The sequence below is a fragment of the Barbatula barbatula genome (genome assembly GCF_947034865.1).
Source record: "Barbatula barbatula genome assembly, chromosome: 10".
NCBI lineage: Eukaryota > Metazoa > Chordata > Actinopteri > Cypriniformes > Nemacheilidae > Barbatula > Barbatula barbatula.
The window spans coordinates 16,595,269-16,621,912 of NC_136773.1; the positions used below are offsets into that span (position 1 = coordinate 16,595,269).

At 38.1% G+C, this 26,644-nt stretch overlaps 3 protein-coding genes across 4 annotated transcripts in view; 2 read left to right on the forward strand and 1 right to left on the reverse strand.

The window, feature by feature from the left end:
* The first annotated feature begins 35 nt into the window (after positions 1-35).
* Positions 36-13,560, forward strand: mbtps1 (membrane-bound transcription factor peptidase, site 1). The gene is made up of 23 exons (XM_079465835.1): positions 36-227; positions 1,559-2,035; positions 3,972-4,229; positions 7,341-7,559; positions 7,641-7,751; positions 7,836-7,945; positions 8,033-8,149; positions 8,237-8,304; positions 8,380-8,482; positions 9,087-9,238; positions 9,551-9,712; positions 9,915-10,059; positions 10,141-10,329; positions 10,435-10,607; positions 10,728-10,843; positions 10,969-11,125; positions 11,271-11,395; positions 11,590-11,667; positions 11,765-11,905; positions 11,990-12,121; positions 12,207-12,333; positions 12,440-12,570; positions 12,652-13,560. The coding sequence occupies exons 2-23, from the start codon at positions 1,813-1,815 to the stop codon at positions 12,855-12,857; spliced, it is 3,243 nt and encodes a 1,080-aa protein (XP_079321961.1). The 5' UTR covers positions 36-227; positions 1,559-1,812; the 3' UTR covers positions 12,858-13,560.
* A 1,449-nt stretch (positions 13,561-15,009) lies between these two features.
* On the forward strand, positions 15,010-19,069 carry slc38a8a (solute carrier family 38 member 8a). 2 transcript variants are annotated; one of them, XM_079465372.1, is made up of 10 exons: positions 15,010-15,330; positions 15,611-15,809; positions 15,910-16,066; positions 16,352-16,456; positions 16,847-16,904; positions 17,577-17,691; positions 17,906-18,053; positions 18,152-18,351; positions 18,428-18,479; positions 18,612-19,069. In XM_079465372.1, the coding sequence occupies exons 1-10, from the start codon at positions 15,142-15,144 to the stop codon at positions 18,712-18,714; spliced, it is 1,326 nt and encodes a 441-aa protein (XP_079321498.1). In that variant the 5' UTR covers positions 15,010-15,141; the 3' UTR covers positions 18,715-19,069. The 2 variants fall into 2 exon arrangements, with proteins under 2 accessions (XP_079321498.1, XP_079321499.1); XM_079465373.1 differs by having other exon boundaries at positions 15,054-15,330; positions 15,910-15,970.
* A 224-nt stretch (positions 19,070-19,293) lies between these two features.
* necab2 (N-terminal EF-hand calcium binding protein 2) overlaps positions 19,294-26,644 on the reverse strand; it is a 60,492-nt gene continuing 53,141 nt past the window's right edge. The window contains exons 10-13 of the mRNA XM_079465378.1: positions 23,538-23,650; positions 21,699-21,776; positions 21,219-21,310; positions 19,294-20,831 (exon numbers count right to left, since the gene is read on the reverse strand). Coding sequence (XP_079321504.1) covers positions 20,794-20,831; positions 21,219-21,310; positions 21,699-21,776; positions 23,538-23,650 — 321 coding nt within the window. The 3' untranslated portion in view covers positions 19,294-20,793. The remainder of the gene's footprint in view (positions 20,832-21,218; positions 21,311-21,698; positions 21,777-23,537; positions 23,651-26,644) is intronic.

The following is a 26,644-nucleotide window of genomic DNA, read 5'->3' on the forward strand; positions in this document are numbered from 1 at the left end:
CTTACTGTATAATCGTGACGCGACGATCGCGGATTGGCTGCTATTTGTTTTGTTAAATCCCAGTTTCTCACGTTACAGTCTTGATTGAAGCAAATGAGTTAAGGACTGCATGTCTCACGCCATAAGGATGAAAGAATATTATATTGTACAGTCCCGATAAGCATTGAGGTCAAGAACAGTTCTGGCGAGAAGTTAACCGTTTCGTCCAGCGTCGTGTTTAATCGAGAGTAAGTATTTATTTATGTGTAGGGACTCTTATGCTATGCTAGCTGTTAGCGTTAGCAGGATTGCAGCGAGGCCACATGTTTGTCCATTTTAGAGACAAAACATGATCGTTGAAGCGATGTCAGTTCGAGAGGAGTGTGACTCAAGAGTGCGTTATGCTGCGCAAAAGTCATGATGTGATGATATATAGCAAAAACGGCTAGCGATGTTCTCATTAGCCAAGTTAGCTAGTCAGCTTTATTTTGTTAAAACTTGAATGTTTAACCATATCCAATCGGGCAAAGTATTATTGACAGGCATTATCGAAGCACTCTTTCTAATTATGCTTTACTTTTAGCAATGTAGCTGTATTTAAAAGCTTTATTCAGTTCACTTTAGTGTATGTGTCAATCAAACTCTTTGTTCAAGATGAAGTTAACTTACTTTGTTTTAAGGTTGTCAGTCACACTCATGGTATTGTATGCTAGAGTTTCTCTCATGTCATTAATAAAACACGCATTTACTTTGGATTTAATTGAATACTTGCTTTTGGCAAATTATTAGCATCCACACCAACTTTCTAGTTTTGACAGACAAAGCTTAACCTAAAAACAAATCCAGGTAAAACAAAGTACACCCACCAATGCTTAAACTAATAGACACAATAATAAAAAAGATAATATAAAAATGAAACTTCTGATTCAGGACAAATAATCTGTAATAATAATTGTTGTCACATTAAATTACTATCAATGTGAATCTCAGCCTTTTAAGTGAGTTTCTCTTTGAGAAGTGATCATTTCATTCATATTAAAATTGTTTTGCTCCTTTTTTGTGGATCTGTAATATGCTGGGTTGGTCTGATTTAGGAGCCGTGTGGTTTGCATATTGGAAGCTTAACTTCTGCTCCAGGATGTGATGTAGGTTAAATTTACATAACAGTGCAAGGCTGTTTGCGGTGCACCCACCTCTTGTGCGACATGAGTTCACAGCCTGGAGTTAAGGAAATAAAATCTCTGGATCTGTGGGTGGGGAACTTTATTTTTCAGAAAAAACAACCCTGATATTCAGTATCCTTGGCCTTTGTGGCGGATTGCAAGTTTCACTCTAAAACATTTTAAAATCATCATATGGCTGGTCTAGTTAAATCAGAAGAATGTTTTTACTTTGAAGGTTTATTTATTAACCTTTAACCAACTTATTTTATGCCAGCTTTGTGGTTTTGTCTGAGAGAACCAGTAAATTAAGTAACAAATAACATGCATATCCATTGGTGTAAATTGCTGAATTAAAAATGCAACCTTTTGTTATTCATGTTTCCCAAACTATTGTTTTGTGTCTTGTCTGTCTGCAGGAAGAGGATAAACATCATAGCCATTGTGAAGAAGCCCATCTCCAGATGAATACGCCTCCTGACCTACTGTACGTTTTTTCTCACAAGTGAAGATGGCCCTTCTCCTTCCCTTCAGGGTGCCACACTAATCACCTCCACTGAAACACACGATGGAGAGAAAACGCAGAAAGAAATGAACTCAAGCCGTGTTTTTTTTCAGGCTGTCTATGTTCAGGACATAAGCTTTTTTAAAACTGCAAAACTCCTTTAAAAACATGATGGGTAATAAACAGAAACGGACCAGAGGGGTCATGATCCAGGGGCTGCACTTGCTTTTGGCCATATTAGTTGGTCAGTTTTCTCTGGTGGGCACAGAGGAAAAGAATGGACCTTTTTCTACTCCCTTTCCTCCATCCCTGGATGCTGATGCACTCTTGAACCCAAACTGTTCACAGTTAACTTTAAAACTGGGCTTTTCTACCAAAGTGGTCAAGCATGGTAAGTGATGTCATTCATTTTTGTTCGGTATTGTGATAAGTGTAAATAGTTGTAAGTGATTTTTTTAATAATGCAATTTATACAACAGTTTCTTTGGTTATATAATAATAATATATTTTTTTAAATCTTTAATTTAATAGCCGTTCCATGAGTTTTGATATTCAGTATAACTAACAGCACTGGGATGCTGCATGTTTGTGGCTTCTAACATTCTCATGTATAAAATGTGAAGTGGCGAAGGAGAGATGTTTTTAAATGAAATAATTTGACTTGAGATGCACATACATATTGGACAATTATCAGTATCGGCTGATAAAAGCTATTTTTCATGCCGATAGTTGAAAATCAGATATAACCTGTTAATCGAAATTTGTGAGAAAATATTAGAGAAAATATTAAAAAACATCAGCTGTTTGATGTTCAATATTAGTAGTCATTATATGATTTAATAACATTAAGAAAGTTGAGAAATATTAATTTAATCTACATCATAGTTGTTATCTGTGGAGATATTGAGTATCAGTGCATCTCAAATTTGACATTTAATTAAACAAATTTTAAGAATCAGAAAGAAACACATTTTTGAAAATGTGTATATGTATACATGCATATATATATATATATATATATATATATATATATATATATATATATATACACATATATATATATATATATACACATATATATATATATATATACACATATATATATATATATATACACATATATATATATATACACATATATATATATATATACATATATATATATATATACACATATATATACATATATACATTTTCTGTTAATCATTTTTGTGACTAAACAAAGTAAATTACAAATGTTGCCTCAGCTATAAACTAAAAAAAATTCTTATATTAGGATGTTGAACTTTTGTGCCTCGTTTACCACGTATGTTTATATATTTTAGTGCTGTTATTTAGTTAGAAGTGTTGACAATGACAGTTTATTGTTTAGAAAGCTGAAGGTTTATGGAGTTTAATGTGGGTTTAAGCAGCTGTTACTCATGCCCTGTAATTTAGGGCAGGACAAAACATGAGTGCTTCAGATCAAACAGTCCGTCTCTGTGTTCTGGTGTAATGTACTCCACTTTACTGCAGCTCTCGTCAGCAGGCTGCCCTCTGATCTGATGGTGTGTGTGTTCACTGAATTCATTGGCAGCTGGCCCAGGGTGTGGGCAATGCGTTCCTTAGACGGTCCAGTGTTGTTTTCGAAGGCCCATATTTTACTGCTCTGGGTATTGTGTGGGTGTGTGTGTGTGTGTGTGGGCACACAAGACCAGAACATAAGACAATATTTATGGTGGCCTGATACTGATCTATGAATGTGCCATCTTCTAATGTTTAAGCGATTTCTGCTTCCTTTAATCGTAGCCATGAATTGTGGGATTGGTAAAACCTCTTTGTAGTAGTGGTTTCTACTACTGGAAATGAATTGAATTGGTTTGCTTGTGATATTTGTGTATTCATTCTCATATAGTTCGGAGTTCATGTGACTTTACTAATCTGCTGTTGTATACATGTATGTCGAGATTGAGGGTGTCACTTTTCCATGTTGCTTAAATTCCTATTAAGATAGTGTCTGCTGAATAACATATTCATTTGTATCTGAATTGCTGCACCCAAAAATGTATTTTTGCTTAATTTTTAATAAACTCAAGCAGGGTGTTGGGTGTTCCTCCTCAACCCCCACCCTTTTGTATTCACAACCTGTATTTTTACTATAATGTGCAGTTGTTGACTCAAGATGAAGCCGTTTGAATGATAAGTTGTCTCCTTATTTCTGAAAAGGATTTCCTTCTTTCATTTGAACTTTGTAGACGTTGCGAGCATTAATGAATGCATGCACTTGTATTTATCTTGTGAGAGCTGAATTATCTCATAGGTTTTCTTGTTTTCCACCTCTCCTCTAGAATACATCGTTGCATTTAATGGTTACTTCACAGCCAAGGCTCGAAAGCATTTCATCAGCAGCGCCCTGCGAGATGTGGATGTGGTGAACTGGCGCATCGTGCAGCGGGACAATCCCGCCAGCGATTACCCCAGCGACTTTGAGGTGGTGGAGATACGGCAGGATGCCCGCAGCAGCCTGCTCACCCTGAAGGATCACCCTTACATTAAGGGAGTGACGCCTCAGCGCATGGTTCTTCGCAGCCTCAAACTGGTTGACTGTAAGTTGTGCTGTTTCCTCAAAGCACTCACATTTACACTTCAGAACTCAAGTATTATACTATATTTAACTCGAGCTTTAAGAGAGGTCTTGTTATTTTGTAAGTATAGTCATGGCCAGAGGATGCATGATGCTTGCATCCGCATCCTTGAATGGATTATTGTTTTTCACAACAGGTGAACACAAAATGAAAATAATACCTTAATAAATAAGTACTATTAATAAATGCGACCCTTCCTTTAAAAGTTTACAGAACATTGCTTGCATAACTTTATACCCAGTGCTCGGTCTTCTTGATCTGTCAAATTAAACGTATTACTCCGTATCACGTATTGCTTTGTTGTAAATCAGCCTTCCCTAGTGTGTAATGATTTTGAGATTAGAAAAACTAATGCAGTGAAATGTAGATATTTCATCAAGTCCAAATAAAGTATTGCTCTGGTTTAGCAACTTCTCCGCACGTATTGTGCATTCTGTGTGCTGTGTAGTGTGTATTCATAAATTCTGAGGTCACAGTTGAACCATACGGTGTTGTGCACAGGTTTCAGGCAGCTGATAATAAATTTGGCTCTTTTGGGTGACTGCAGGGAAGGCAGGCAGCAGCAGTAGGGGGTGAATTGAATAGGAAGTGTTTATATAGTGCATGGGGTGGAGGAAATGGCCCTCAGAAGGGCTTGAGGTGAGCGATTGCTCTGTCTTTGCTCAGTGAGTTCCCCACTGCTAGACTGAATTTGCATGGTGGTGACACTTCTTTTTTACTGTCAGTGTGAAGAACTCCAGGAGAGTGATTACGTTTACTAGGTCAGATCCGTTATATTAAACACCATTTCCTTTCTGTTAACACCTTCCTTTACCAGAATGCCTTTACACAAGCCCCAGTGCTCCTGTAAAATGCTTCCTTTAGTTTTTTGTGGTTGGTCTAATGACAACAAAAGAACAACCAATGTTTTTTATCTTTATTACATTAGGCGCAAAAGATACGTTGACTCCCAGGGAACATACATACTGATCCAACGTATTGCTTAAATGCGGGTACAATTCAGCCAAAAATAAAAAATCTGTATTCTTATTTTGTTCTGATAAACACAGAGAAAGATACTCGTAAGAATGCTTTTAACTAAAACAGTTCTTGGACACCATTGACTACCATAGTAGTACCAAAATGTCTTCTGTTGTCATTTTCAATTGCTCAAAGGAAGAATGTGAGATTTTATTGTAAATGTATTTTTTTGTCACATAATTTAATCACATCCCAGATTTATGAGTAGATTTTCATATTTTGGTCTGCAACAGTCTTTTCCTTTGGCTTCTCCAGTCTGCATGCCCACACACTTTAGGCCATATCTGAGACAAAGAGACCCAGCTAATAGCAGTTAAGAATGTATTTATGTTCCTCTTATAGAAGCCATAGTGCCTTGAAGGATAACCCCGGCCATTTAAAGGGTGTATATGCAATTAGTTATCATGTAAATGATGTCAGGGTCAGCTGCACAAGAGCGTGAGCCAGAGATTATAATGTATTGTAATATAATTGCAGCATGTGCTGTAGTCTGGTCTGTCTGGCTCGAGGGGGAATTAATGAGCAGTAATCAGCCCAAGTGGAAGCCTGACATGTCGAAGCTGTTAGCTCCGGTAATTCAGCCACGCTTTCATACCTACTAGGGATGCACCGAAATAAAAATTCTTTGCCGAAAACCGAAACACCGAAAGAAATTATGCCAATTATAAGCTATGACTTTGTACTAACTTTAATATTAATTTATGCAATTGCAATGCCTTGATTTTAGTAAAGTTTCAAAGAATAAATTAATTACAAATTATGCACATATATATTTGGCACATTGCAACCATGCACAGTATAAAGTAAAATTCAATCTAAAAGGTTTAACTTGAAGCTACTCATTAAATAATAATGTACAGTACTTCTGGGGATGGGGACTTCAAACAGATAACCATCTAGCTGTAGAGCGGTTGAGCTTGTCATCTGCCTGACATTTGAGAAAGATTTGAGTGTTTTTAAATAGGGCCAGTGCATAAATAAACATTTTTATCAAATTAAAAAAATATAAAGCAGAAATATGGCTACAATCTTTTAGTCACATATATAGTACCCCAAGAACAGAATAGACTACCTATTATTTGAGGCACTTTCTTGAAGGATTTCACTGAACATATCAGACAACGAGGGTGCATGTCCCTCATCTGGTGCAGAGAGACAAGTCCTTTTTTCTCCGCTCTGATCACCTTCTCCTGCGATTTACCGCATTTGGTGTGAACACTCCATAAGAGTATATAAGAGATGTACTGAAATACGTCCACACCTTAGACCTATAGCTTCAGACAAGCATGTGCAGGTCGCGGTTTCTGTCTGCGTCATCACAACATTTCAGGCGTATTGTTTCGGTGATAAAAGTTTTTCGGGCAAAAACCCGATTACGGTGGCCGAATATTCTGTGCATCCCTAATACCTACGGTGTCCTTCCAAGCACCACGTAGGCAGTATATCAGAGCTTTTTCAGTCTTTACCTTCTCATCTTCATAAATGTGAAGTCTTTTTCCTTAAAGGCTTGATTTAATTTGTAAGGTCTTGTTGGAGCCTGTGGCTGTGTGGACCGTGCTCAAGACATAAGGCACAACCGTGCCCTGGGAGAAAGAGTTTGTGTCCCGGCTCCACGTCCTTTCCTGATCCTACTCCTCTTAATCACTTCCTGTCTCTCTCCACTATCCTCTAATTAATAAAAATGCTAAAAGCCTCAAAAATATAACTTTTTAGAATTTGTAAGGTCTTGTTTCTCCTCCAACTCACAATTATTCAAAGGGGAAATGAAAATGCTGATTGTGTGTTGTGCTCATATTTATCTCTAGTTTTAGAGGTCTGTGTGGGTCTGTTTTATTTCGTCACCTCTCCGCTTTCGTGTTGTCAATATACAAAATTTTTCTTACATTTTAATGTCAATACTGTAGACAAAAGAAGCAGACCTCTAGTTTGAAGTATTTGTTTAAAAGAAACAGTTTTGGGTTATGGGATCAGGACATGCACCACGGTATGTCTGTGTCTGAAAAGGACCCTGGGCTTTAATATCGCTCTCATTTCTTTCTGCCTCTGTTTTAGCGGGCGCTGATGTAGGATCAGAATGCAATGACACGCGCTGGGTTCAGAAGTGGCAGTCATGGCAATCATCAAGGCCACTTAGAAGGACCAGTCTGTCTCTGAGCTCTGGTTTCTGGCATGCCACAGGCAGACACTCCAGCCGTCGTCTTCTACGGGCCATCCCCAGACACGTCGCCCAGATACTGCAGGCAGATGTGCTCTGGCAGATGGGACACACTGGTGCGTATATTTATTAGTTCTAATCATTTATAAAATAAGGATGTGAGAAATATTTATTGAATTATGTGTGATGCCGTACAGGCTCTGGAGTGAAGGTAGCTGTATTTGACACTGGGCTGAGTGAGAAGCACCCTCACTTTAAGAATGTTAAGGAAAGAACCAACTGGACCAATGAGAAAACACTGGATGATGGTAAGGCGTCTGGGCTCTCTGTGACGTTGACTTCAGCAATTTAGACCAATTGTCTTTATTTTATCTTTGTCTTTCCTTTTGCAGGGTTGGGTCACGGTACCTTTGTGGCTGGGGTTATTGCCAGCATGAGAGAGTGCCAGGGCTTTGCTCCTGATTCGGAGCTTCATATCTTCAGGGTTTTTACCAATAACCAGGTATTGCACAAACTGTTCAGTTCTAGTATACTTTAATAAGGCTATGCAACATGCCTGGAACACATCTGACTAGCTGTGTTCTTTTAGGTATCCTACACTTCCTGGTTCTTAGATGCCTTCAACTATGCCATCCTGAAAAAGATAGATGTCTTAAACCTCAGTATAGGTGGACCAGACTTCATGGACCATCCGTTTGTAGATAAGGTATAGACCTAAACGAAGCAAATTAAATCTTGGGGGGGAAGTGCGGTTAGTTCTCACAGCTCAACTCTCCTGTCTGTGTTCAACAAGGTTTGGGAGCTTACGGCCAACAAGGTGATAATGGTGTCTGCTATTGGCAATGATGGTCCATTGTATGGGTAAGTGTATCAGTCCGAGGACAAGTTCAATTACATTTGACCAACAGGATTAATAAATTTTTGTGTGTCTTCCAGGACCCTGAACAATCCAGCGGATCAGATGGATGTTATTGGTGTGGGCGGGATTGATTTTGAGGACAACATTGCCAGGTTCTCATCTCGTGGCATGACTACATGGGTGTGTTTACATATTTCCGTGCAGCTGCCAGGAGGCTTGTCAGTACATGCATATTTTGATTTGACCTAAAAAGGGCAGAGGTCTATCTCCAGACACAAAGTTGGAGCTTTCATCTACCAAATGGATTGATAACTGAGTCCTTTTAAGTGTTCAGAACTCTTCAAAGAAAATGTTAATAAAAATCGATAACATTAATTGAGAAACCAAATAATTGTTTGACTAGGTAAAATACTGATCAGTCAATAATAAACCGAAACAAATTGCAAGCAATCGAAAAAATACAAACAATTGAACGAAGATCAATACATGGGTAAACGCTACATCATTTTGCTTTATTATGCAAAATAGATTGTTCCACAATTGTAATAACCATGTTGTTTTATCATAATGATATTTTCGAAATCATTCATGTTAAAGTAAAATCCAAATGTGTAGTTTTCATATTAATACAAAGTTAGCAAGCTGTGAAGGATTGTAGAATTTTAACTTGTCTCCAGGTCTGCTACATACACTGCACACTTTCCCACTCATCACAGTTTCTGTCAGTCTCTCGTGTTGACTGGGTTTCATCATTGTTTTGACTCTTGTGCTATCTGTTGATCAGGAACTGCCAGGTGGCTATGGCAGGGTGAAGCCTGACATCGTGACTTATGGCTCGGGTGTACGTGGCTCAGGGTTGAAGGAAGGCTGTCGGTCTCTCTCAGGCACCAGTGTTGCATCACCTGTGGTGGCTGGAGCTGTCACACTGCTGGCTAGGTGAGCGTCAGAATAAAAGAAAATTGCTTTGCATTTGATGTTTACAAATTTGCTGGTGTGGAGAACAAAGGTCTTTATTTTGCAAATGTAGTAGGGTGTGGTATCCTTTCTTTGTGAAGATGGTGTTTGTTGATCGGCATGATAAAACAACATTGCTCTCTTTTTCATTAGTCATCTATAGTTCTTGACTCTATCCATATTTTTGGTTTTATGGCCATATGTTTGCTGCATATAAATAGTATTCTCCTGAGTCATACAAGATGATCTCCATATCGCTTGTTTTTATAGAAACTCTATTTAAATGTCTTATAGCACTGTATTGAACAGAGAGTTGATAAACCCAGCCAGCATGAAGCAAGCTCTGATCGCATCAGCTCGCAGGCTGCCAGGTGTCAACATGTTTGAGCAAGGCCATGGCAAACTCGATCTGCTCCGAGCTTACCAGATCCTTAACAGCTACAAACCACAAGCCAGGTATTTCTCATACCGTTTACCCTATTCATTTTCTAGCATTCTCCTCACGTACCTTGAATTCTCAATTCCCTCTTCTTTATTCATGTATGCTTATCATGGTTGATTCAAATATAGCTTCACGGACCCATTGTCAGCCTTGTGGAATACATTTAAGACATTTCAGTGAGGTCAATGTCATCCAAAAAATTGTTTTATTCTTCAGCTTGAGCCCTAGCTACATAGATCTGACCGAGTGTCCGTACATGTGGCCCTACTGTTCTCAACCCATTTACTACGGTGGCATGCCAACTATTGTCAACGTCACCATTCTAAATGGTATGGGTGTGACAGGAAGGATTGTGGACAAGGTAGGTAACAAATACAAATCGCAATCATCAAACTAATGATGATTAATTTTCCATTAAGATGTCTTATTTTTTTTAACACAGCCCATCTGGCAGCCGTACATTCCTCAGAATGGGGATTATGTAGACGTTGCAGTATCTTACTCACCAGTGCTCTGGCCCTGGGCTGGATACCTGGCTGTCTCAATATCTGTGGCCAAGAAAGCTGCATCATGGGAAGGCATTGCTCAGGGTCATGTCATGGTCACGGTGGCATCCCCAGCAGAGAATGAAGTGAGTAACAGTTTGACCATGACTTTAAGATTATGTTTTGAGGTCTAAAGGGTGCAGTCTAATAGCAGATTGTAAACAACTGGGGTCTGTGTTATCTGTGTGCAGTCAGCAATAGGCGGTGAGATGACATCCACGGTGAAGCTACCAGTGAAGGTGAAGATTGTCCCCACTCCCCCACGCAGTAAAAGGGTCCTGTGGGATCAGTACCATAACCTTCGCTACCCACCTGGTTACTTTCCCAGAGACAACCTGCGTATGAAGAACGATCCTCTTGACTGGTGAGTTAAAATAGCAAATTTACATAAAGAATAGAGGATGCCATTTTTTACACCTTCAATATCAATTAGTTTCCTGTAAAAATGCTGTAGATTTTCTCTTTCTCCTGGTTTTTTTTAAAGGAATGGTGATCATATTCATACCAACTTCAGAGACATGTACCAGCACCTTCGGAGCATGGGGTATTTTATTGAGGTCTTGGGCGCACCAATCACATGCTTTGATGCCAGTCAGTATGGTAAGTGTTAATCCAAGAACCCCCTTTTAATAAAGGCTGAATGTTTTAACCGATTTTTCTTGTCTAGTGATAGCATGAGACTTATAGACCAGCTTAAATAAATTGTAATGTTTGTGTGTGTTTAGGGACCTTACTGATGGTGGACAGTGAGGAAGAATATTTCCCAGAGGAGATCACAAAGTTGAGAAGAGACATAGAAAATGGGCTGTCACTCATCATCTTTAGTGACTGGTACAATACATCAGTCATGAGAAAAGTCAAGTTTTATGATGAGAACACCAGGTACTTAATACTACATCATCCCTTGTCTTACTGTCTCTCAAATGATATTCTAAATGTACTAAATGTTAAATGTACAACTAGGTTTTACACAATTTCTTAAATCAAATAAAGTAAATTGAGATTTTTGAGTCCTTTGTTTTTGCAGGCAATGGTGGATGCCGGACACAGGTGGCGCTAATGTGCCAGCATTGAATGACCTGATCTCTTTGTGGGGTATGGCCTTTAGTGATGGCCTATACGAGGGAGACTTTACAATGGCAGATCATGACAGTAAGATGATTTCTATGTATTTGTTTTGTTACTTGCATCAGTACACTTCGCAAAAAACTTAAATTATTGACAATTAATAAAGATTAAATGAAGAAACCTGTTTGTAATAATGAAATGTATATATTTTTGTTTTTACATTTAGTCTCAATAGATTTGAAAAATCTGTCTAAATCACATGCATCATTTTGTTTTAGTGTATTATGCCTCTGGGTGCAGCATCGCTCGTTTTCCAGAAGATGGGATTGTTATTGGTCAGACCTTAAAGGATCAAGGTACACACCTCACTTCACTGCTGTATCCATGCAGACTGACTTGCTCCCTGTTTCTTCAACCTCTTGTTCTTGTTATCTGACATTCTCAAATATCTAGGACTGGAGGTCTTGAAACAAGAGACTGCAGTGGTGGACAATGTGCCTGTGCTTGGACTCTACCAAACACCCATTGAAGGGGGAGGACGCATAGTACTCTATGGAGACTCTAACTGCATTGACGATAGTCACAGACAGAAAGGTAATGTGCATGTTTAGTGTATTAGTATGGAGAGATGTACTTTACACAATTTGACACAACTTTGTAATGTAATTCCCTGTTTAGACTGTTTTTGGCTTCTGGACGCTCTGCTGCAATACACTTCGTATAGCATGACTCCACCCAGCCTCATCCATTCTAAAAACAGAATGGTGCCCCCTACAGGCGCAGACAGGCCATTACCACAAAGACTTGAAGGTACGTCCAGTATTTTTTTGTCTTTACACACTGGATGTATATGGATGTACTGGAGTACTAATCTTTTTCGCTTTTATTTTATTAGGTAATCACCTCTACCGTTACTCCAAAGTGCTGGAGGCTCATCTGGGTGACCCTAAGCCACGTCCACTGCCTGCATGCCCTCATCTGTCTTGGGCTAAACCCCAACCACTTAATGAAACTGCTCCCAGGTCAGGACAGTTGAGAACTGAGCCATTCTCAACTACTGCAGAGTGAATAGAGATTACATTTTTAATAAAGACATTTCACAGTAAGTTTGTTCTTTTTCATTTTTAGCAATCTGTGGAAGCACCAGAAGCTCCTCTCAGTGGACCTGGACAAGGTGGTTTTGCCTAATGTGAGGCCATATCGGCCTCAGGTTCGACCCTTGTCTCCTGGGGAAAGTGGAGCATGGGACATCCCAGGAGGTGAGGAAAAAGTTGATCAGAAAAGAAACATAGAAATCTTAAAAGAATATGCATTGCTGAAATCCATCTTTGTTTTTTCAGGAATAATGCCAGGCCGCTATAATCAAGAAGTAGGCCAGACCATCCCAGTGTTTGCATTTCTTGGTGCCATGGTCGTGCTTTCCTTTTTCGTGGTGCAGTTGACCAAGGCCAAGAACAAACCCAAGCGCAGGAAACCCAGAGTAAAACGGCCACTTTACCTTCAACAACAGTCACAACAAACCCCCGTCCGAAACCCCGCTGTTTGATCGGCCACACAAGAACATGCCACATCTGGACAAACAGGGAACAGTCTTCCCTGAAGTGTGCGTGTGTGCTTGTGGTGATGAGATTGAACTCTGAAAGGTTTCATATTGTTATGATGAACCTGCCACCTGTGCCCAGATAGAGCCTCTCCTGCACCAGATCAGTGTTCCCTTTCCTGTCTTTGTTATACAAATGCCTTTCAGTTCAGCGACCAAATGGAGGAATGTTTTGTTTTTTAATTTATTGACGATCAATTGACTCTTGACCCTTGTTTTGTATGTCAAAATGGACAACAGACACCAGCCATTCAGTTTCCTATTCAAACACACTGAATTTCCATGTCCTTGTTTTGGTATTTTGTCAAAATGTGTTTTTATAAAATGGGTGTGTGCTTACATCTTTGTAAATAGCCATCATGGTTTCAATGTTTAAAATATATCCTATCTGGTATAAAGCAGAAAACCTGTCTCTGTCTTTAATGGATCTTAAAGTTAAAATCTTGTTTCTCTTAAGGATGATTCGGGTAAACTGTCAGGTATATATGATTAAAGAGGAGTTGTGTGTTTTGTTTCTGTCAATGATGGAAGAAGCTATTAGTCCTTGTTTGCATTAGATAAATTAAGCCGTCAGTGTTTGTATAGCCCTCTGATATGGCTGAATATTGTACTGCTCACAATATTCTTTTGGATAAGGGCCATATTTTGCTTTGGTCCATCGCTTTTTAAAGTCGTCCTTATCACATGCTGTAGATGCATGTGTATATACTAGATGAGATATATCTTCATAGTAGGTAACAAACACTTATTGTATGACAAACATTTATTGAATAGAGGTCAAGCGGTAGTGGATTATATTTAAAATAATTTCATTATACCCATTTATTTATCTTCTCTTTCAGTCCTGAAGTATGTCCGCAGTGAAGAGGGGGGGGCAGAGAAATTTCTTTGTATTTTTATTAGCAGTTTTAAGTCTGGACAGCACTTGACAGAAAAAAATCCTGTTTGAATAGTAACTTGCTGTCTGTGTTTCATGGTTCCCACTTTAAGTTTATATTAGTAAACATTATTTCTGGGCCAGACTTTTTAAAATGAGTTATAATATAATAAATCTTGCACGCAGAAGACTAGCCAGGCCATCGTAGTAGTCTTTTATTTGAATGGTGGAAGGGACAGACAAAAAGAAACCCTCCTTCATTCTCTCATTTTAAATCCTATCAACACTGTCTGCTAAGCAGTCCTGTAGTCGCCTGTGCTTTTTGCCTGAGGGCTGTGTAAAATTGACTAATTCCATCAGAGTCTGGGTGCTCTTTCCAAATCTCAGTGCTGATCCATTTTTAATGGGAAGGAAAGCCTGTGAAAATCCCACCAGACTCTTTCTGGTGACAAACTTCAATGGAGGTTAATGACACGGAACATGAGAACTAAGTCTGACCAGTTATCTGTACTTAAAAGGATATCCTGAAAGCTTGTCATACGGCTGGTCACATGTCCCACTTGTTGCCCATTACTAGGAATTCCCAACCATGCCTGTGATTTTCTTCACCAATTTTCCTGACTGTTTCCGCTTGGGCTCTGATGTGCAGTGACAGTAAGCCACCAAACATATCCAGTCTCCATATGTGGGTTACCCTGCACACCCTACACATGACCTAAAGACAAATTACTTCTCACATTGGTGCACATTGTTTTTAATATTTATAGACATGAGTTAGACAAACATAAGTGTTTTATGTGTTCATAAATAGATTGGACACAAACAAGTTTAATGATTTACACAAATCCACGACAATAAAGAAACGCACTTAAATATGACCATGAATTCTAGAATTATTTCTTATTTTTGCTTTTTTTCAAACCCCTCTCAATTAGTAAAATACATATTTAATGTAACTGTATAACTTGGTAAAATAACTACACGTTGTACCCAAGATTAATCATTTTTAAAGCAGAATAAATCTGATTTTGGATTACCTTCCTAATGCATCAACTAAATAATAAGAGTTCTGTGTGCAAATTTAACATGCTCAATACAGATAAATGGGATAACCTCACCGTAGGCCTGCATTCCTTCTTAAAATTGAACAAATGTTACAATAGCACAGTCAAACAAAACAGGGTTTTTACATCAAAGTACCGCGAGAGCGATCCCAAGGCACTTAATTTCGACTCGCCCTCGCGGTACCGTGATGTCATACGCAAGTCATATTTGAATACAAAACATCCACGCGTCTTGCACCTGACCCAATGTTTGAATTCCCACAGTGCATACAGATCCGCAGTTTTAAGCATGGAAGAACTGGCATTAGAAAGCATCAACTTGTTAACAAAATCCTCGCTGGACACAGATGGACCAAAACTAGGTTCTTTAGGAGCGATCTTCATCATGCTCAAGTCCGCGCTGGGTGCGGGACTTCTTCTTTTCCCCTGGGCGTTTGAGAAGGCTGGAGGAATTCAATTCGCTGTCACCGTGGAACTGGCAAGTAGATGCGTGAATGCTCCAATAAACCCTTCCGAAAAGAATATGGTTTAACTGCTAGTTAAATCAATATGATGTAAAACCATGGTGATGCAAGTGGTTCTAAATCCTCTTTACTGCTTGTTTGAATATCTGATGCACTAGATGATATATTTCATTGATAATATCAACATAATTCATCTTTTCATTTTAATATTAAAATTATTTGCGGTCTTCGTTGAAGTTCATTCCAAAATCACTGCTTTTTCACAATGGTAAGATGTACGATTCTCTTCTGTAGATTTCTCTTGTGTTCCTCACCAGTGGTCTGGTCATCCTGGGCTATTCGTCTTCTATAAGTGGAAAAAGCACATATCAGGCCGTGGTCACATACATGTGCGGTCCTTCTCTAGGCAAGCTCTGTGAGATCTGCTATGTCTTCAATCTCTTCATCATATCTGTTGCTTTCCTGGTCATAGTGGCTGACCAGCTTGAGAAATGTAAGCGATGTAATGTCATCGTGGCTTGATTTCTTTTGTGGGCTTTGCATTCTAAATTAACAGTTCTTGTATCGATCCATTGCCATATATCTTTCCACAGTGTGTTTCTCCATGTACGAGTTAATCACGGGCTTGCCAGAATCTGAGATGCCGTACCACTGGTACACAGACCAGAGATTTGCTCTGTTTCTCCTATGTCTCTTTCTCATTTTTCCTCTCTCTGTACCCAAGGAGATTAGCATACAGAAATATACTAGGTGAGAACATTTGTTCTTTTGAGTCCGTTTACAAAAACGGTTCACGAATCAAAAACAAACAGTCTTTTAAAAGTACAAGTATCAGAGGTCTTTCAAGGCTTGGTTTAGTGTTGTGAAGATCCAGTCATTTAAAGAGGAATACTACATAGCTTGTCATAACGGCAATATAAATCCCTTCAGACCGATGATAGTTTTGGGTGTCACTGTCTGTTTATTTAATGTTAAATAATCCCTTTATTATTACCTGTAATAGTTTTGGTTTGTTGAATATTTATTTTTGTCCAGTGTTATTGGAACTCTTGCAGCCGCCTATCTCACTGTAGCCATCACTGTGAAATACCACACAAGGCCGGTCCATGAGTTCAATATGTCTCCTCTTTACAGCAGTGGGTAAGTCTGGAGTGAGAAAGTGCTCAAATAAATCAAAGTGATAGTTCACCATTCATTATTTACTCACCCTCTTGTCATTTCAAACCTGTATGACTTTCTTCAGCAGAACACAAAAGAAGATATTTTGAACAATATTGTTAACCGGCACCCATTCACTTGGTTTTGTGTCCATACAATGGAAGTGAATGAGTGCCGGCGTTGCTCGGTTACCAACTCTCTTCAAAATATCTTCTCTCGTGTTCTGTGGAAACAAAGAAAGTCATACAGCTTTTAAATGACGAGCGGGTGAATAAATTATGACAGAATTTTCTTTTTTGGAAAATAATCATTTTAGGAGATCAGTGAAAGGGATTCTGTGTGATAATCATTTTTGTTTTTATTATTTTTTAGAATAAGCTCATGGGCTTCAATGTTCAGCGTTGTCCCGACTATCTGCTTTGGCTTTCAGGTTAGTGGGACGTATCGTCTGACCAAAGACTGCAGGTTTGTGACCGTTTCTAGCCAAGTGCTTTACTCTCACCTTAATTCAATTTGATCAGGTCGAGTGTAAAAAGTGCATCCAGAATTCTGCATCCAGAAGGTGAACTTCTGGATTTTTAGTTTTCTTGTAATGGTAATTTACAATGAGAAAATGTCTAAAAAGTAATAAAAGTCCAGTGCGGTGGCACAGCGTTTAAAAGAGCAGGACTATTCTATATCCATTGCCTGAGGCTGATTGATTATGAGCCAGGGAAAGAGAAAATAGGGAATAGTAGATATAAAAAGAAACGTGCAACAGAGGAATTCATGAGAAATGAAGTCAGAGTTCAATTTTTCTAATAATTACAGAAAATGCTTTTTGAGACCCTATTGTAGATAGTGTAGACCTCGGGCCGGTTGCATAAACTGCTTAGACTAGTCAAATATTTTTCTTCAAGACTGGTCATACCTTCTTTAAATCAGTTATATAAAAAGTAAGATTGAAATATTATATTATTGAAATATGAAAAGTAAAACTGATTAGTCTTAACTAATGCTAGTTAGTAAGACTACTTGTTAATACGCTTTCATAACTTAGCGGCTAAGTTCATGCAACGGGGGCAGTCGTGTTGAAATTGATATTTTGTCACCTGTGTTTCAGTGTCATGAAGCCTGTATTGCTGTCTACAGTAGTATGAAGAACAGGAAACTGTCACACTGGGTCTTCATTTCTGTGGTGTCCATGCTTATCTGCCTCATCATCTATTCTCTTACTGGTCAGTTTGGTTCTGTACGGATTATTATGGCTTCCTTTTCATAAACTGTATATGAACATTTAGCACCCCAATGAAATACGTAGCTTAGTCCTAGTAAAATCAGTAATAATTTACTCGATTTCAGATTATTTTCTTTTTCCTATGCTACGAAGCTTAGTTCCCATGCTAGATCTTAAAAATGCATCAAATGACTCAAAATGGGACTGTTTTGTAGGAATCTATGGGTACCTGACGTTTGGAAAGAATGTCGCACCTGATATTTTGATGTCGTACAGTGGGGGCGATTTAACAATGATCATCGCCAGGCTGCTGTTCGGAATCTCAATCATTACAATTTTTCCTATCATTGTCCTGCTTGGAAGGTACTGGCGCATGTTAGTAGGAGGAAAAAATCAAATGTTACAAAGATGACATCATTAAATTACTTACATTGGTTGGAATATCATTTGTGTGCCTCTAGATCTGTGATTCAGGATCCATTGTTAAAGCGCCGACGCAGACACACGGTGGTTACTGAATCCTACGAATGCCGAACTCGTGTTGCCCTGACCACAGCCTGGGTCACAGTCACACTTCTCACTGCAGTCTTTGTTCCAGACATTAGCAAAGTGATCAGTGTTGTTGGGGGAATCAGTGCTTTCTTTATCTTTATATTTCCAGGTAATTGAACCTGTCTTTATATGTAGTGTATATTCGTAATTGTTTTATATTTATTTGTGTGCATCTTTTATTGAAGGATTTTGCCTGATTTTTGCTGTGCAGTCAGAGACGGTTTCTCCTACACTGAGGTGAGAAAAAAGAAGAGACTTTCTTTGGATTAGTTTTAATTCTTATGTGGTATGTCTAACAAAATGAATGCTTATTCCATCACATCACTTATACATTCGTAATCGTATATGAAATCTTTTTTTTTTGTTCAGATATCTTCTTATTACATGGGGAATGATCACTCTGTTCTGTGGTGCCTATATTTTTGGACAGTGCACTTCAATCGCAGTGATGCAACTCTTAAATGAACTCTAAATTTATTTTGCAACTTTTATTGTCCTAGAAAATATTTTGCCAATTTTGTAAACAGGTTTACTGTCAACTACTGTCAATTAGTTTTAATCCCTTTGGTAATGGTTTTAGACATGGGTCCAAATTGTTTTTGCAAACATTTATGTTTGTTTGTTCAGTTGTTGACGCAATCCTGGTACAAGAACAAATGTAGTAATGATAATCCACCTGTATATGTGATACATCCGAAAAATGCAATGTACACCTGTAATATTTATATAGTGCTTTTTTTATGTTCTGTTATTTTTAATGTCTCTTTGGTCCAGTTTCATTATCATTACAGATATTTTGTAATAAAAAAAATACATGTAACATCTCAAAGTGCAGCGTGTGGCTGAATTCATTCTTTGACTTATATGTTCCAACTCTTGCTATAGCAAAGCTGTAAAATTGAACGGTAACAAAAGATATACAGTATATATATATATATATATATATATATATATATATGGTTTTAAGAATATTTGTACATTATACATTTTCTTCTCCCGGTTAATTAAGAAACTGTAATGTTAAGAAAAAGGCAATGCCAAGTCCTTTTTTAGTACTTTATTGAATAGCAGCACTCTACATAATCAAGAATTTTGACCAATTTAAGACTAATATTATAATACTTTGCATCCCTGCAATAAATCTCTACACTCATAAGAGAGAAAGCCAGTTTACGGAAACATACGAGTATAAGAAGAATTTCATCAAACAATGCCATTAAAAGTGACTGTTCATGTTTTAAGTTTGATTCATTTCATATATATATACTTTTCATCTTTGTTCCGTTACTGGAACAATATAAAAGAAAATAAGAAATGCACAAAATCCATTTAAAGTAGCATAGCTAAATTCTACTGCAAATAATTTACTGGACATTCATTTGTAACATGCACTCACTGTGAGGAATCAACGAACCGAACAGAAGGCAGGATCGGTGGGAAAGCGAACAAAGGAATGTTGCAGTCTGGGCCACATTTGTTCTGTCGGGTATCGAATTGTTTATACACTGAGCCAAACCGAAGTCTTTGTGCACAAATATACCAGCCTTAGATTTACTCATCAACAAGCTTGAAATGTTTTAAATGATTCGCTTTGAGACGTCTTCAAAGGGACGTAAACGTTGCTTGTCCTGAGGCATAATCTGGTGCCAAATGTTTAAATATGAGTAATACAATGGACACGAATATCAGATGAATTACTATCAGTCAATGTCATTTTTCACATCTATGCATTTCAAGGTCTCAAAAAGCATAAACATCTGTAGATAAAATACTCAAGATAATTCTGTCCTCAATTCTAATCACTCAGATTATTATTTAAGTGATTTAAGTAAACATCATTCATAAGATACTCCAAGAACAATATATTGTGCTTCTGGATCAGATCTTATTTGGTATGTGATATGATTATAGGCCCTTTGACTAGAAGTATGCATCATGCTTAATATTTTGATAAAAAATATTACCAGATTCTCTACATGGCTCAGTGCGTTCCACGCTTCAAGAACATTCAATTCAAAGTACCTATAACACCAACGTATAACCTATAACAAGCATCACATCACATAACTCTATTATCATCCACGGACAAGCTGTCTCAATACTGCACAGTTTTGTCTTCTCAGAAGTTGTACCATTTGGAAACCGTCACGTGTTCAGTACGTGTTCAACCTCAATTGCTTTGCAAGTTGTAAATACTGTAAATGCAAATGCAGTTTTCCTGATATTGGATATATGCGTCAACCAAGTGCAGTTCCCAAACATTTTCGGGAGTTTTTAAACGTCATTGCTGTATGCTGCTGTAGTGAAATAGAATAGGGAATAGGTTCTATGGCCAAGATTCTCTCTAGTTGACACTGTACTTTTGGCTCGATTTCAAATGGATACTGTGTAAACAAGTAATTACAAAAGAGAGAGAGAGAGCAGATATAGATGGGGCGAGTTAAGACAGCAAGGATTGTGATAGTGGATTTGGGGGGTGGGGGGGTTGGAAACAGAGGAGCAGAGGAAGGTATTCAGGCATAAGGCGGGATCGCTCCACGCGCAGACTGGCTCATTTTTCTTCAGCTCTGCTCAGGCTGCACCAGGCGGCTAGAAATAAAGATGAACAGTCATTATGGATCAATCATTATTCAAACGTGCTAAATATTTAATGCCTGAACTGCCTGTATTATGATTACAACTCTGTACGATCCTTAAATATTTTTTATATAAAATTATTTTATTATTATTATATAAAATGGCACTTCATTATATTAAAATGACAATTTACAGGTCAGTCACATGGATCTTTCGGTCTATTGCGTGACCCTGGCCATTCTAAACGACAAAAAGCACCAGACCTTTTGCCGCTACATGAAACCAAAGTAGCTTTGAAATACAAGAACGTCCCTCCTCAGACTGAAATAAATGGCATCAAAGGTCGGTTTGGTGCCAGTGCCCACAGTAGCCCCTCCAGTCGACACCACTGAAACTCACCAGGCACAGCGACGGCAGACACAGCCTCAGGCTGGCACAAAGTATCCACTTTCACATGTTGGAAGGCCTTGCATGCTGCCGTTTGATGGTGCCTGAGAGAGAAGCAGTGAGGGTTAGATAACCATAACTAATACCCTTGTTCCAGTACATCGCAAGTGTCAGGAAGATCAGACACATGCGGAATATATTGCAAATAGATTTTTAAATGCAACTTCTAGACAAAACACCCTTGAAGCGATAGTTATAGATAGATTTATCATTGCAAAGCTGTATGACGTTCTTTCTTTAGCAGAACACAAAAGAAGATATTTTAAAGAATGTTGGTAACTGGACCCACTAACCTGAATTGCATTTTCACAATATCTTCTTTTGTGTTCAACAGAAGAAATAGTCATATACAGGTTCTGAATCACTTAAAGGTGAAATAAATTACTTGAACGACTTGTTCACAGAGAGAATAAAAACTGTGTCAGGTTTTACCTTTTCCACTCCTCCTCTCCATCCCAGAACTCATAGACCACAAAGGAAAGTCCATCAGGCAGCCGTACAGCAGTCACACTGCAGAATGACACGAGCAATGAGAAACAACACTACACACCTCCCTTTGTACACTTCTCAGACAAACCGATCCTGCTGGCAAGTGGATGGAAACCTGTGTTTAATCTTATACAAACAAGCACTTGGGATAAAGAAAACAAAGGGATGTCTTCAACGAGAAGTGCTACAAGATAATGAAGCTATTTACTCATTTCCTATAAACAACGTAAACAGACACTCAATTATCCATTGCACTATATGTCCCTCCACTTGATGGCAGTAACGCCTCGCATATTTCTTCTTACTATTACTGCGTTCCTTCAGGAAATAAAACCCAACAATGATTAGCTTTAATTCAATCTAGCATCTGGTTTATTAATTGACACTGGTCTAAACTCTTTCACAGCTAGTTCTAACAATTCCCACAGACCTCCATACAGTTTCATTAGAGATAAGAAACCTGATGCAAACAGTTGTTCAGTCCTCATTAGGACGGTGGAAATGTAACAGGAATTTAAGAGAAAGCTGGTGGGGGATGAGATAGACTGGACTTGTCGACTGCGAACATATGTGAACGTGCACTTTACCCACTAGGGCCCCTTAACCAACATTTAAAGGGACAGGTCACCCCAAAAAACAATTCTGTCTTCATTTACATTATTTGTTCCAAATCTGTATAGCCTAATTTTCTATGTTCTGATGAACACACAACACAGAACATTTTTTGTGTTCAACAGAACAAAGAAATGTATAAAGCCATTTATTACTACTATGGTAGTCAATGGTGGCCACGAACTGTTTGCTTAGCATTCTTCCAAATATCTTTCATTGTGTTCATCAGAACAAAGAAATGTATACAGATTTAGAATACTGAATGTGTTTAGCAAATAAAATAATAAATATTAGAGAAGCAAAAAGTCAGATAAAAGACACAGAGATGCTAGAGAGACGCCAATTCAGGGGTCTCTGAAGAAGCTTGCAGATGTTCTTACTGATCAATTATTCACCAGTGTGATGTTAACCATGACAGCAGTACAAAATACTGTCATCAAGCTCTCAGCGACCAGAGTCTGGGAACTTCCAGAAGAAAACTTACAAAATAAGAAGATTTTACTGGCTGCTCTTACATGAATATTTCATCATGGGGGATTTAAAAATGCTCTCAGTCGAGGCAAGACCCTAAGAATGGGGTTATTTCTGTCTGGGTTAGGAATTTGGCCTGTGACTATGATGTCTTACTTGAGTAACTTACAGACTTTGATGTAGTTTAGCACTATTCTGAACTCTTGGAGCTTTGTAAGCAATGTATTAATACAGCAAAACAAATCAAATCATTAATTAGCAATTATTAATTCATGCAGCTAAATAACAACACCCCTTCGCTGGCCTCTTTAACCACAGTAGGCAAAATGATCAAATGTACTATTTCATACTATTTCAACACGGACGTTCAATCAAAGATAGATACACATTGATGAAGGTGTATAAAATTGAGGTCTTACTGCAGCCCACCAGTATCAATCAGAATATGATGCAAATACGTGTGTTTTGATAAAACTCATATTGGGTTGCTATATTGGGAGCTTGTTTTTAACTGGAGCAAAGTGCTTCAGCAGATAAATGAAAGGCATTTTAGTCTGACAGCACAAATACAAAGCACATCGGAGATTTGTACTCGCACTGTCACATAACTTCTGGATAACCCGGTAAATTCAATAAAATGGATTGAGACATAAAGCGGGAAACAGAGTCACTAGAAGGTCAAGCTTAAGATAAACTTACTGGAAACAGTCTCTCTGAGTAGACACATCTTTCAGGTATTGTTTCAGAGCCTCGCAGAACTCTCCCAGCTGCTTCTGGGATACGTTCATCTCTTGGCGGATCAGGTACAGCGACTGGAGAGAGAGAGAGGAAGAAGTTCATTAAAGAAGTGGAGAAGTTGTCAGATTAGTTTTCGAGAATAGACTTAATGAAGTCTGTGGGGATTTAGGTATGAATTGTGATGTGAATTGTTTCATTCACATGCATGCAGTGTTGAAGAATACTTATAGCGGTTCAATGAATGAATACAATCAGTGGTCTTTAGAGACACATAAAAGGTTCCTCAGTGAGTTAGAAACAGTTAGAAACAAGCGAGAAATGGCTTGGAAAAGCCTTTGAAATTACCTTAAAAGCTTTGACCCTCTAGTCCTAAGAGTCGCAATCTATATTCAACTATGGGAGTTACGTAAGATCTGCAAGCTGTGTTTTACCGCATAGAGTTACTCCTCGAGAAGATGGAAAAATAAATGCGATACCAGACGGTAGAATCAATACAGTCAGACTCTTCATTAGTCTTTCGGACCATTGCCTAAGTTACTGAATAATTCCAAGTTAAATGTAAGTGGTGGTTGAAATGTGGGAGTGCGGCTGGCTAACTCAAATAAAGGAATGTAAAAATCTCAGGGCCAAACACAAACAGTGATACTGTTACAACAGGTTAGTTGAATAAATTTTGAAACATTACAATGATCAATCTAGAACTTAATGGTATTGAAACAGAACTGCTGCAGGTTTCGACATCATTGTACCTTTCTAATGTGCAGTAACTTGTCACTCGGCCCACACTCTCATAAAGTGGTGCTGTCATCTAGAATCAATTTTATTAAGTATGAGAGATTTATGTGATTAAATAACGGATCCGAGCCTGTAATAGACTATGAGGTTTCAATAAACTAATTCTTGTTAAATGACTATTTCCATATGGCATAGAACCTGAGTATAATGGAGATAATGCCTATGCATTTCTCATCTTAAAATCCTAAAATTTTTAAATGCCTGTGTACAATTAATTTAAATCTACAGTGCAGTAATATTCGCTATCATAAATATGTTGTCCTATAATAAGGGCAATCAAACAATAAACATAATCCAATTATAATATAACAGTTATTTATATAAAAATCAATTAATAACAGAGTCGCACAATATGCATTTTTGCCATTTTGTGCAGATGAACATGCTACTATTATAATTACACCATTGTAATAATTAAATCCCTTATAATATTATATATACGTACAATCACAGACAACCGTTTATTTTTGAAAGCAATAAATTGACGCTATCCAGAACATTTTTTGCCTTGTTACTATCAAACAACTACTTCAGAAAAGCATATAAGCATACATAGTATAATAAAGGGTATAATAATAATAAAGCATGCATTTTCTCCAGCAGGTGGGGAGATAAAACTAACCGCAAACAACAGGCACTTTGATTTGACAGCATTCATGCTCCCCGAAGGCCGGGGCAATAAAGACATAATAATAATAAACCCTGAACTTAATAAAGAGCGTAATGCCACCCAACAACACCCTCAACGCAATCAGAAACACTACATTACCCGACCTAGACAAAACTCAATAAATATCATTCCATTTTCCCATTCACCTCCAGAGGCTCTGAAGGCTACATAAGAATAATGATGGGAACGCATAAGGATTTAAAATCCAATTTCGACACGTGCCTGCATTGCAACTAAATGCTGTGATGTCTTTCATTAGTCTTCAGTGCTTGTTTAAAAAGCAAGAGGTTTCAGTGAGACCAAATGCAGTGGAATAAAATGATAAAAGAGCTTGACAGACTAAGCAAATTAGCCTTAGTCTCTGGGCTGTGTGGGATAAGTGTGAACACACTGTATTATTACAATCCTTAATTCTACCACTTTGATAGGAACCGGTTACATTTATTGAAGCAATAGTTCTTGGTTTTATTATAATTTCAGGTAGAACTGGCTGACAGAATCGCCGGCTGAATGTGTTCAGCGTGTTTTATATGTGAATGTTATTTGTTACAATGAAGCTCAGAAGGGATCCTAAACTAATGAACCCTAAAAACCCACATGCAGAGTGAAACTGCTTCACTTCTACATTATGCATCAGAATGGGAAACACACGCGCACGCACAGCCACAAAGCTATACAGTAAATGAGGAGCTCTCATAGACTCAATGGTTTTCACACTAAGCTAATAAAACAAAGCACTGAAAACGTGTTCGCATTATTACACATTCACGTCGATACAGTCCATAGACATAATTATTTTTGCATTTATAGATATGATATATTTTTAGATAAAAATAGTTCTGTTCGATGTATTAGCTTTTTGCCCATGGGGACCCAAATTTGGTCCCCACGGTGACACGAGTCCCCATGAGTTGGTGTGCATTCAGGTTAACGGACATTCAGTACAGTATGAGCCCATAAAAACAGAAGAATCCTTCAGAGGGTTAGATATATTACACCGTTACCATGGAAACTGGGGAATTCCGTCCCATTTCTTTTTGATTGCAATTTTTCTGCCCCCATTTTCCCTTCTGTGAAAAAAACACTGACTTCATTGCATATTCATCCCCCCCCCGCCTTAAACTTTAGCATCTCTTTAAAATATCTGCATTGTTAATACCAGATTAAAGCACTGCGGCTTGAAGACATAAATAGCAATATACGGATAAAAGCAGCTAAGATCTTCCTCTCTGTCTGCATCCATCTCATGATAATTCGCTCTCAATGAGCAAAAAGGACTTTCAGATATGCAGTTGTATAACCTCCTGAAATGACTTTCTCTCTAGCCCCAGTTGTTTTATCAGCCACGGCTGATTTATATTCCTCTATGCCAATCTAGAAAAGCACTGCGGGTGGTGTGGGAGACTATTTAAGTGAGAGAATACAGCCTATAAAGTAAACTGCTGAGCTAACAGATGCACAGGGCGGTTGGACTGATCAGTCATTAGTCCGGTCTCTGTAGACAAGAGATAAAAGGGAGGATTGCAGTGTTTTGACTTTCCATTCCATCAGCGATCTGCTATCGATTTCTAAAGGGTATTGTTTTCTATGCATTCAATGTTGT

Bases quoted from the DNA above. Each gene is read 5' to 3' on its own strand.
- mbtps1 (XM_079465835.1), top strand. From the start codon at position 1,813: ATGATGGGTAATAAACAGAAACGGACCAGAGGGGTCATGATCCAGGGG. The intron at 11,396-11,589 runs GTAAGATGATTT...ATTTTGTTTTAG, and splicing joins TACAATGGCAGATCATGACA to TGTATTATGCCTCTGGGTGC. The intron at 12,122-12,206 runs GTACGTCCAGTA...TTATTTTATTAG, and splicing joins ATTACCACAAAGACTTGAAG to GTAATCACCTCTACCGTTAC.
- slc38a8a (XM_079465372.1), top strand. From the start codon at position 15,142: ATGGAAGAACTGGCATTAGAAAGCATCAACTTGTTAACAAAATCCTCG. The intron at 17,692-17,905 runs GTCAGTTTGGTT...ACTGTTTTGTAG, and splicing joins CATCATCTATTCTCTTACTG to GAATCTATGGGTACCTGACG. The intron at 18,352-18,427 runs GTAATTGAACCT...CTTTTATTGAAG, and splicing joins CTTTATCTTTATATTTCCAG to GATTTTGCCTGATTTTTGCT.